We start from the raw sequence: 11,806 nt of genomic DNA on the forward strand, positions 1-11,806 counted from the left end.
CCTGCCTTGTCATAGCTGAGTGTGCAGTAAAAGGACTGGATTGTAATGAGGTGACTGTTGGTGTGGGTGGATGACTGGCAGGTTGCGGGTAAGGACACAAACAAAAAACAAACATGGCGGGCAGGGCACCAAGGTAGAGGCTCCACCTCGAGACGGGGACAGTGATAGGGGGAGGCTCCACCTCGAGACGGGGACAGTGATAGGGGGAGGCTCCGCCCTCAAGATGGGGACAGGACTGGGCGGAGGCCACACCGTGGTGCACTGACCAGGAGCCGGAGCAGGGAGAGGACCAGGGGCCGGAGCAGGGAGAGGACCAGGGGCCGGAGCAGGGAGAGGACCAGGGGCCGGAGCAGGGAGAGGACCAGGGGCCGGAGCAGGGAGAGGACCAGGGGCCGGAGCAGGGAGAGGACCAGGGGCCGGAGCAGGGAGAGGACCAGGGGCCGGAGCAGGGAGAGGACCAGGGGCCGGAGCAGGGAGAGGACCAGGGGCCGGAGCAGGGAGAGGACCAGGGGCCGGAGCAGGGAGAGGACCAGGGGCCGGAGCAGGGAGAGGACCAGGGGCCGGAGCAGGGAGAGGACCAGGGGCCGGAGCAGGGAGAGGACCAGGGGCCGGAGCAGGGAGAGGACCAGGGGCCGGAGCAGGGAGAGGACCAGGGGCCGGAGCAGGGAGAGGACCAGGGGCCGGAGCAGGGAGAGGACCAGGGGCCGGAGCAGGGAGAGGACCAGGGGCCGGAGCAGGGAGAGGACCAGGGGCCGGAGCAGGGAGAGGACCAGGGGCCGGAGCAGGGAGAGGACCAGGGGCCGGAGCAGGGAGAGGACCAGGGGCCGGAGCAGGGAGAGGACCAGGGGCCGGAGCAGGGACGTTGGGCTCTTCATGTAACGGCCCGTCCTCCGGTATCTCCTCCATGCTTTTAAGACTGTCCTGGGACACAAAGAAAACCTTCTTGCGTTGGCATGGATGTGCCATCCTGGAGGAGCTGGACTACCTGTGCAACCTGAATGGGCTGCAGGTACCAGGTACCTGTTCTTCTTATTTGTCTTTATTATCCTTGTGTTTTTGGGTGTTGTATGATGATCCTTTATTTTCTTAATGGGGTTTTACGGTTTTGTTATTGTTGTGTACATTTCCGTGTTTATTAGTTGTTTTGAACATATGAGTCCTAATGAGGTTCACCTGTGTTTCTGGTCACCGGCTCTCATTTAGTTCCTATACAGTTCAGTTCTGTTTTGTAACTCCTTTGTGACATATCGTATCCCAAAAAACTGTAAAAAACCTTGTCGTTACCCTAGACCCTGACCTCTCCTTTGAAGAACATATAAAATGTCTCAAGAGTAGCTTATTTTCATCTTTGAAACATTGCAAAAAATGTGAAACTTTCTATCAAAAACTGATGCAGAAAAATGTATCCATGCTTTCTTTACTTCTAGACTAGATTACTGCAAAGCTCTTCTCTCTGGCTATCCAGACAAATAAATAAATAAACTTCAATTAGTGCTGCACACTGCTGCTAGAATCCTAACTAGAACAAAAAAAACTTGAACATATTACTCCTGTCCTGGCGTCCTTACACTGGCTGCCTGTTAGGGTTAGGGCTGATTTTAAGATTTTACTCTTAACCTTTAAATCAATACATGGACTTGCTCCTACTTACCTCGCTGAAATGATCCAGCCATACATACCTACACGTAACCTACAATTGCAAGATGCAGGCCTTTTAATTGTACCTAGAATTTCTAAACAAACAGCTGGCGGCATGGCCTTTTCTCATAGAGCTCCACTACTGTGGAATGATCTGCCAATTAAGGTTAGAAATGCAAACTCAGTGCAAACGTTCAAGTGTCTACTAAAAACAAATCTCTACAGCACGGTTTATAATTAGGTGTAGCCTGGCCCGGGGGCGTGAAGGTGACCAGTAGGCTTGATACTATCCACCCTTGCTGTCTTGCCATGTAGGCTCTCATTGCCACTGGGATGCCCTCACTCCAATGCCTTTTGGGGGAAGAGTCACTGGCTTGTTGTTGACTCTCTGTTGAGCACTTGTGCAATTGGGCTGTACGCTGCTGGCAATACTCGGCCCTCATTCAGGGGGGTTGCGATTGGTGGGTGTCCCTTTGGTTGATGCCTGGCAATGTGGGCGGATTGATTTCCTGCCTGTTGGACCCTGTCCGGGGCCTCCCCCAGGTAGGGCCACAGTGTTGCCGGACCCGCTCATCTCAGTTCTAAGGTGTTACGCTGCTATATTATTGTGCTGGGGGATATGAGGAATGCACTTTCTAACTTTTCTCAGTCTCCTCCAGTTTTACATTTTAGGAGGAGATGAGGTCCTGGTCCACACCTGCGGAGTACCTGGTTTGGGGGGACCGTTGCTGTCCCTGTCCTTGTCCACCTGGTCATACTTTTGACCTAGTCTAAAAACAAATAGACTCTGGATTTAGCCCAGAGAAATTTATTAATTATTCCAATTGGACTCCCGGGAGTCCAATTGGACAGCCAGAAGAGGACTGGTCACCCCTCTGAGCCTGGGTCCTCTCTAGGTTTGTTCCTAAACTTCGGCCTTCTTAGGGAGTTTTTCCTAGCCACTGAAATTCAACACTACTGTTGTTTGCTCCTTGGGGTTTAACTGCTGTTGTAAAAAGGGCTTTATAAATACATTTGATTGATTGATTGATATTCTTTCGCATCATACTGAGCCTTTTGTTTAGTGTTCTGCTTAGAAGCCTAGCATTGTTGATATTCCGTGTTCTGACCCAAGCTTTGATACTTGACTACTTTGCTTTAGCCTTGTGATTTTGAATAGTTTGCCTCTCGATCTGACTCACCAGTTTTGACCTCTCTCCTGCCTATTTGATTCTGCTTTCTGTCTTGTCCTAACTTTGAAGTGCCAGTTGCCAATAAACACTACCAATGTCTGAATCCTTCTCTCCAACTCATTCATTACACATGTGTTTTTATTAGGCTATGGTTGCATTAGGCTACAATGCTTTTCTTGCATTACAAGTTATCATGACAAAACTAACGAGGTTAATCACAGTGGATTTGACACTTTATGAATTGCGCTAATATTTCCTGTTGATCAGTCAATTGTTTGATTGTTTCTAAACCCTGAGTGAACTTGCTTGGGGAAAAATTGATAGGTTAAAGAAAAAGAATAACATTGTCACCTTGTTCTCAGTAACATTACTATTTAAATTCAGAAACATATTAGTATATCTCTGTACCATACTCTAAAATATTTCAGGTTCTATCTGTTGTATGATGTAATTTCACCTACTAAAACTGGTCAAATTTAGGTCCTTCAAACACAGGCCATGGAAAAAATATATAACGTCTCACCAGCAGAGGTTAGGCTCCTACAATATAACTGTACTGGGAGGATCCAATATGATGATTCCTTCAGTGTCAAGTGGGTGGTACAAATAGAGGGAACTTGGAAACAAACCCACAGTTTCACAATGGCTCCTGAACACTACATATACCTGTTCATTATCTTAATAATCATGCCTAAAGGTGAGCTAATCAGTTTTATTCATGATACTACATTTGACAGCTTTTTATTGATACAACATTGCTAATATGGTTTTTTCTTTATGAAATTTTGCTTTTCCCATTGTTCAAAGCTGTTTATTTCACTAGATTCAAAATGTTATCTATATGTATATATTATTTTAAGGAATTTAGCCAACACTCATATCAGAGCGACTTGCAGTTTATCTAGATTAATTTTATATATTTTATGTATTTGACTCTGCATGTATAACCTATTAGCTTAATATATGAATATAATAATGAATGTTATAGTGACTCACATAGCCTATTGTGTAGTAAAATGCAGTTGAGTTTTGAAATGCATGTATAAACTACACAGTAGATAGTGATTTAATCAGTAAACATGGTGGAGAATTGAGCATAAAGCTTCTTAATTTTGCTGTTGGTTCTTTAATAATTAACCCGAAGTATTCCCGCCTTCACGAATTCCCGCGTTTTAGGTACACTGTTACGTCATGTATGCGTATCCCTTAAAAGCACAGCATTTTACGTCACCTCGCCGCAATGTGCATGATGAGCGTTTTTGTCAGCGGCACCGAGGTATTTGATAGCGCTAACAGGATAATGGCACTTGTGCAAGAGCATTTAATAAATAATACCAAAGACATAGATTATTACATTTTAAGAAAACATTTTAACTACATTTGCTTGCTAGTTTGTTCAGACTGCCTATAGTTGAGTAACTCGTTCTATCATATAGTCGTCCTGTAACAGGAAAAGTTTCACAATGCAATACGCACACAAGTGTAATTTAGCAGCGTTGATCTAATTATAATTGCCCTATCAATTAGCACATTGTTCCAACATTAAAATACGTAAATATCCCCAACCATCGATTAAGAATGTTACGTTCACCTTCTGACGTTAAGTGCAATCAAGGAGATTGGCAATCGTAACCCATTTTACAAAGCGGTTTCATTAGTAGTGGTAGAGTGTTCATTAGTAATGAAAACGTTTATTGAGTATATCTTACCTTGATATTCAGTCAACTCCAGTCATACGATTTGAATGTGGTTTAAATGTTACGTTTCAATATACAAATACGTGTATACATGTTAACAATGACAGACATATAGATTTTCACATAATGTAATTTTTTACATTAAACAGAAGTGGCTGAGCAGAGGCAAGTCAGGGAGGAATATTCATTATTGGAGAAAGTGTAGATCTGATTAGTAACTAGTCAGTGTATTCATGCAGGTCTTTCTCAGCTGGTAAAAACACAGCGGGTCGTCATAGTAACCCTGGGAGAAGATGCTCACTTCAGCTGCAGACTCATGAAACCCAGAGACATCCTGCAAGTCACCTGGCATAAAGAGACACCAAGAGGGACTGAAAATGTGGCCTCCTACAACAGTTTTGGTCCATTAGTCAATTCACGTTTTCAGAAGGTGGTGTTTCAAGACATGGGACTGCAGAAATGCTCTATTATCATCAGAGAAGTATCTAGAGAAGATGAGGGCTGCTACCAGTGTCTGTTTAATTCAAACCCAGATGGAGCTGTCATTGGAAGGACATGCCTACAAGTTAATGGTAAAGTATATGGGTTATTTTGAGACAGGAATAGTTTCCTTCAAACTTCATTTTCAGCATCAATCATCTATGTGACCATGTTCTAATTTGTACTCACAGTTAATCATGTGTTATAGAGCTGTATGGACCCACACTCCTAGTTACACAAACCAATGACAGCAACACCCTATTCTCTGGGTTTACTGTCTCCTGCTCTGCCACGGGACGACCTGCTCCAATAGTGGCCTGGAAGGTCACAGAACACTTTTTGGACTCTTCTACAGTCAATGTCAACCATCCCAATGGAACTGTTACTGTCACCATAACTTCAGCAATGGCAGTTCCCTATGAAGATACTATGGTTGGTTGTGTTGTCTCATATGGCAAGGTCACCAAGGTGGTTACCAAGGAGACTCCCGCTAATTCATCCTCCTTTACTGGTGATTTTTTTAAATTGTTTAAATTAACTACATCAGGAATCATCATCCTTTTATTTTTTTAAAAGGCTTTTTGTGGTCTGTGTCCATTGGAGATATAACCTACTAAGTAATGAGATTATTTAAAACACTCAGGAATGAACATTGGGTAACAGGAAGTGAGGAAAAGAAGGGTTCAATTCTGGCAGAGGGATACAGTGAGTGTCAGGTTGCTTCCATCCAGAACATTTCAAAGACGGCTGTTCATAAGAACAAGGTCAAGCAACAGACATTGGGGACAACAAAGCTACAGACTGGCAGAGGGCGAAAATGACTGTCCACTGACTGAGGTGACCGTCAACCCATTCGAATGTTACTTCGAATGATGCTTCAGCAAAGCGGGAATCGGGCAGATTTGTCTTTGTGAAGGACGCATGAATCAAGCCAAGTACAAGGTTATCCTGGAAGAACACCTGCTTCCTTCTGCTCTGACAATGTTCCCCAACTCTGAGAATTGGTTTTTCCAGCAGAACAATGCACCATGCCACACAGCCAGGTCAATCAAGGTGTGGATGGAGGACCACCAGATCAAGACCCTGTCATGGCCAGCCCAATCTCCAGACCTGAACCACATTGAAAACCTCTGGAATTTGATCAAGATGAACGGTCACAAGTCATCAAACAAAGCCGAGCTACTTGACTTTTTGTGCCAGGAGTGGCATAAAGTCAGCCAACCGCAATGTGACAGACTGGTGGAGAGAATGCCAAGACACATGAAAGATGTGATTAAACATCAGGGTTATTCCACCAAATATTAATTTCTGAACTCTTCCTAAGTTAAAACATTAGTATTTTGTTGTTGAAAAATGAATATGCATTATTTGAGGTCTGACCAGTTGTTGTTTTCTACAAATAAAAACTCTAAATGACAATATTTTTATTTGGAATTTGGGTGTAATGTTGTCAGTAGTTTATAGAATAAACAAACATTTTAATTTTACTCAAGCACATACCTATGAATAGTAAAACCAGAGAAACTGATAATTTTGCAGTGGTCTAAACTTTTACCAGAGCTGTATACAACTGTTTTATCACTAACAGAGTACAAGAACTACATTCTAAGGTATACCATAGACGACATTTTGCCCCAGTGAGGTGCAATAAAATGTACCCAGATCGTTCAGTGTTGTAATAAAAGGCGTGGTCGGTGTCCAGTGCTTTATTTGCTTGGGTTGCCCTGGGATTCTCTGCACTCCAGGTAGCTTTCTTCCCCACAAACCCCCTCCCCTGGGTGTCCTCCAGGCCAGGTTGAAACACCTCCCATTAAGTGGCTTCAGCTGTGTAATTAGGCCTTACCCTACTGGGACACCACCTCTCCTGGCCAGCAGATGTAGCCAATGAGCTGGAACGTACCGGCCAGCACAAACCCACCCTCTCACTCAACTACAATATATAAATCCTATAGCTTAACATATGAACATAATAATTAATGTTATAGTGACACATATGGTTTAGTAAAAAGCAGTAGTTTATAAATGCATGTACTATACAGTATTTAGTCATTTAATCAGTAAACATGGTAGGAGAATTCAGCTGTACACTTAACAGTTGTTTCTTTAATAATTAACCCATACTGAAAAAAGTATTCCGCCTTTCACGATTTCCCGCCTTCTGTAAGCATTCTGGGTACTCAACGTCATGTGTGCGTCCCCTATAAAAGCACCATATTTCTTTTTACACAGCGAACGCAATGTGAGAGAAGTAGTATACATATTATTATCTTCTGTGTAAACATTGTCTGATTTATGGCTTTAGGGCTTGACCTTTGAGTGGTGTGACTGGGGATCAAGGTGATTATAGGGTTAATATTTTAAGGATTATGTCAAAAGTTAAAGATTATGTCCTGCAGAGTGTCGTATCTTCTGCTTACAGAAATGTCTATATATATTTACGAATATTGAGACACATCTAACTCCATAGAAACACCCATCTAACTCCATAGAAACACACCTCATAATCTAGATCTTTATGGCAGACTCCCTCAAAATTTGTGCATTTAATAGGCCTAGGGAAAATGTGCATGAAAACTGCAGCTGTAACAACTCTGCTTACAGCATTCGACCTACTGCTTCTGCTGGGGTACAGCAACAGCACCTGGACAAACTGCATGCAGAACTGCAGTAAACCGTAAAACAAGAACCGTTAGTAATAAAAACGTCAATTTAAGTTTGGTTATGATTATTTTTACATTTGCTATTGATTATTTTCAACTATCATGAAAACATGCAAACAATCATTGTGTCTATTTTCCATGTCTGTAGCCAGTTGCTGAACAGGGACGACAGGCTTATGGCATATTGTAGAGTCATTTAAATTCAGGTTAAGAAATGTGTTGGTAAAAAGGACACTGGACGCCCTCTCAATCAGATCTCAAGTTTCATTTCACTGTTCCACTCTCGTTTTTAATGTAGAACTTGACTTCTGCTGTCGTGTTCACTTGTCGTTGTCTCGGACAGTCATATGACAGCCAGGCTCAGTGTGGTTGCTGTGAGTCTCTGGCTTATTGTGGTCAGGGTGAATGGAGCGTTATCTACCTCAGTGGTTTCCTTAGCTGCAGCACATTTTGAGTCTGATTTGTATGAGGTGGTATAACGGCTTGTATGTGTGTGTGAAAGACAAAGATCATGTGAGAGGAGTGCCCCGGTTTCTGTTTCTTGAGTCATAAATCACCAAACCAGGCCACGTGTAAACTGTCCAGAAGTAGACCACATAATTTAAATGCATGGTACCATGAGCACCTTCTCCAGCTTTTAGCTTTAATCGCATATCCAATTTCGCACGCACGCACACACGCACACACACACGCACACACAGTATTAGGGGTAAGGGGCCTTTATCCGCTGCGAACAGGAGGACATCTGCGGTTAGTTATCTCACATCTCTGAGTCAGAGGGCTGTCATTATATGTCATTTTCTGAGATGTATCTAGGCAGAGCCTGATAATGTGGATGGAACACTGGTGGCTGAGACACTGAATCACACTGTTTGGTAAACTGTTTCATGTTCCCTGTGTTCCTGTCTTCATACAATACTACGCAAAAGTCTTAAGCAGTCTGGGAAAATTGTTTGAAACTGTTTATTTACAGTACCGATCAAATGTTTAGGGTCGCTTAGAGATTTCCTTGTTTTCTAAAGAAAAGCAAAAATTTTGGTCCATTAAAATAACATCAAATTGATCAGAAATAAAGTGTAGACATTATTTATGTTGTAAATGACTTGTGCCTGGAAACAGGCCAGTCGCTTTTCAATGGAATATCTACATAGGCATACAGAAGCCCATTATCAGCAAACATCACTCCTAAGTTCCAATGGAATGTTGTTTGCTAATCCAAGTTTATCATTTGAAAAGGCTTATTGATCATTAGAAAACCCTCTTGCGATTATGTTAGCACTGCTGAGCGTTTGTGGGTTTAATTACAGGCTCAAAATGTCCAGAAGCAAAGAACATTCTTCTAAAACTCGTTAGTCTATATGCAAGAAATTGCCAAGAAACTGACGATTTCGTACAATGATCTGTATTACTCCGAGATGCTGCCCTTCCAGGCAGAGTTCTTCCTCTATCTAGTGTCTGTGTTCTTTTGACTATCTTAATCTTTTCTTTTTATTGGCAAGTCTGAGATGTGGCTTTTTCTTTGTAACTCTGCCTAGAAGTTCTGTTACATTTCTCAAAAGAAAATATTGGTTTACTCTCTCAAATAACATACAGTGGGGAGAACAAGTATTTGATACATTGTTGATTTTCCCACTTATAAAGCATGTAGAAGTCTGTAATTTTTATCATAGGTACACTCCAACTGTGAGTGACGGAATCTCAAACAAAAATCCAGAAAATATCATTGTATGATTTTTAAGTAATTAATTTGCATATTCTTGCATGACATAAGTATTTGATACATCAGAAAAGCAGAACTTCATATTTGGTACAGAAACCTTTGTTTGCAATTACAGAGATCATATGTTTCCTGTAATTCTTGACCAGGTTTGCACACACTGCAGCAGGGATTTTGGCCCACTCCTCCATACAGACCACCAGATCCTTCTGGTTTCTGGGCTGTCGCTGGGCAATACGGACTTTCAGCTCCCTCCAAAGATGTTCTATTGGGTTCAGGTCTGTAGACTGGCTAGGCCACTCCAGGACCTTGAGACAGAGTCCTGCAACGGGTCGGGTACCCGCAGGTACCCGCATAAAAAAGTGGTCAAAACGGGTGGATTGTAACATTCCTAAAATTCACGGGCGGGGATGCGGGCGGATAATTAACTCTTTGCGGGAGGGTAGTAGCGCGGATGAAACCATTTGCAATATTGGACCCGTGCAGGACTCTGCCTTAAGATGCTTCTTACGGAGCCACTCCTTAGTTGCCCTGGCTGTGTGTTTCGGGTCATTGTCATGCTGGAAGACCCAGCCACGACCCATCTTCAATGCTCTTACTGAGGGAAGGAGGTTGTTGGCCAAGATCTCGCGATACATGACCCCATCCATCCTCCCCTCAATACGGTGCGGTCATCCTGTCCCCTTTGCAGAAAAGCTACCCCAAAGAATGATGTTTCCACCTCCATGCTTCACGGTTGGGAGGCTGTTCTTGGTATTGTACTCATCCTTCTTCCTCCAAACATGGCGAGTGGAGTTTAGACCAAAAAGCTCTATTTTTGTCTCATCACACATGACCACATTCAAAAAATCCCTATGCTCAGGGAATCCCGGTGGTCAGGGAAGCTGTCCGACTGAAGGAGGCCTTCCGGGATATGTTATCCCAGAGGACTCCGGAGGCGGTTGCAGTGTACCGACGGACCTCTGCTGTGAAAGAGGCAAAACAGCGGGTGGAGGAGGAGTTTGGGGATGCCATGGAGAAGGACTTTCAGTCGGCACCAAGGTTGCTTCTGGAAAACTGTCCGCCAGCTCAGGAGGGGAAAAAGGGGAACTATCCAAGCTGTGTACAGTAAGGATGGGACACTGTTGACCTCAACTGAGGAGGTAATTGGGCGATGGAAGGAACACTTTGAGGAACTCCTAAATCCCACTAACGCGCCCTCTATAGTGGAGGCAGAGCTGGAGGCTGATGGGGAAGCCTCGTCAATCTCCATGGCAGAAGTCTACCTACTGAGGTAGTCAAACAACTCCACAGTGGCAAAACTCCGGGGATTGACGAAATCCGTCCAGAAATGTTGAAAGCTTTGGGTGTGGAGGGGATGTCTTGGATGACACGCCTCTTCAACATTGCGTGGGAGTCGGGGACAGTGACAAAGGAGTGGCGGACCGGGGTGGTGGTTTCCCTGTTCAAAAAAGGGGACCAGAGGGTGTGTGCCAATTACAGGGGTATCACACTTCTCAGCCTCCCTGGGAAAGTCTACTCAAAGGTACTGGAAAGGAGGGTTCGGCAGATAGTCGAACCTCAGATTGAAGAGGAACAATGCGGATTTCCTTCCTGGTCGCGGAACAACCGACCATTCAATCGCCTCCTCTGGGTAGGGAATGAGGCATTACCCCAAGTAAAGGAGTTCAAGTACCGTTGTGACGAAAAGAGAGCTGAGCCGTAAGGCAAAGCTCTCGATATACCGGTCAATTTTCCTTCCTACCCTCACCTATGGTCATGAAGGCTGGGTCATGACCGAAAGAACTAGATAGCGAGTGCAAGCGGCTGAAATGGGTTTTCCCCAGAAGGGTGGCTGGCTTCTCCCTTAGAGATAGGGTGAAAAGCTCAGTCATTCGTGAAGAACTCGAAGAAGAGCCGCTGCTCCTTTGCATCGAAAGGAGCCAGTTGAGGTGGTTCGGGCATCTGGTAAGGATGTCCCCAGGACGTCTCCCTAGGGAGGTGTTCAAGGCACGTCCAGCTGGGAGGTGACCTCGGGGTAGGCCCGGGACTAGGTGGAGAGATTATATTTCGACACTGGCCTGGGAATGCCTTGGGATCCCCCAGTCAGAGCTGGCCAATGTAGCTCAGGAAAGGGAAGTTTGGGGTCCCTTGCTGGAACTGCTGTCGGATGAAGATGAGATCAGAACACATGACCTTCTCCCATTCCTCTTCTGGATCATCCAGATGGTCATTGGCAAACTTCAGACGGGGCTTGAGCAGGGGGACCTTGTGTGCGCTGCAGGATTTTAATCCATGACTGCGTAGTGTGTTACTAATGGTTTTCTTTGCGACTGTGGTCCCAGCTCTCTTCAGGTCATTGACCAGGTCCTGCCGTGTAGTTGTAGGCTGATCCCTCACCTTCCTCATGATCATTGATGCCCCAGGAGCTGAGATCTTGCATGGAGCCCCAGACCGAGGGAG

General features: G+C 44.4%; 1 protein-coding gene across 1 annotated transcript; it reads left to right on the plus strand.

Annotated features, from left to right (window-relative positions):
* Positions 1-4,718: 4,718 nt before the first annotated feature.
* LOC105019759 (OX-2 membrane glycoprotein-like) lies at positions 4,719-5,705 on the plus strand (the record flags this gene model as incomplete). The annotated part of the gene is made up of 2 exons (XM_020042169.1): positions 4,719-5,079; positions 5,196-5,705. Coding segments are annotated over 2 exons (726 nt in total), but the record flags the coding sequence as incomplete, so codon positions are not given.
* Between the last annotated feature and the right edge of the window lie 6,101 nt (positions 5,706-11,806).

This window comes from Esox lucius, chromosome 22, assembly GCF_011004845.1.
Source record: "Esox lucius isolate fEsoLuc1 chromosome 22, fEsoLuc1.pri, whole genome shotgun sequence".
NCBI classification, from domain to species: Eukaryota; Metazoa; Chordata; class Actinopteri; order Esociformes; family Esocidae; genus Esox; species Esox lucius.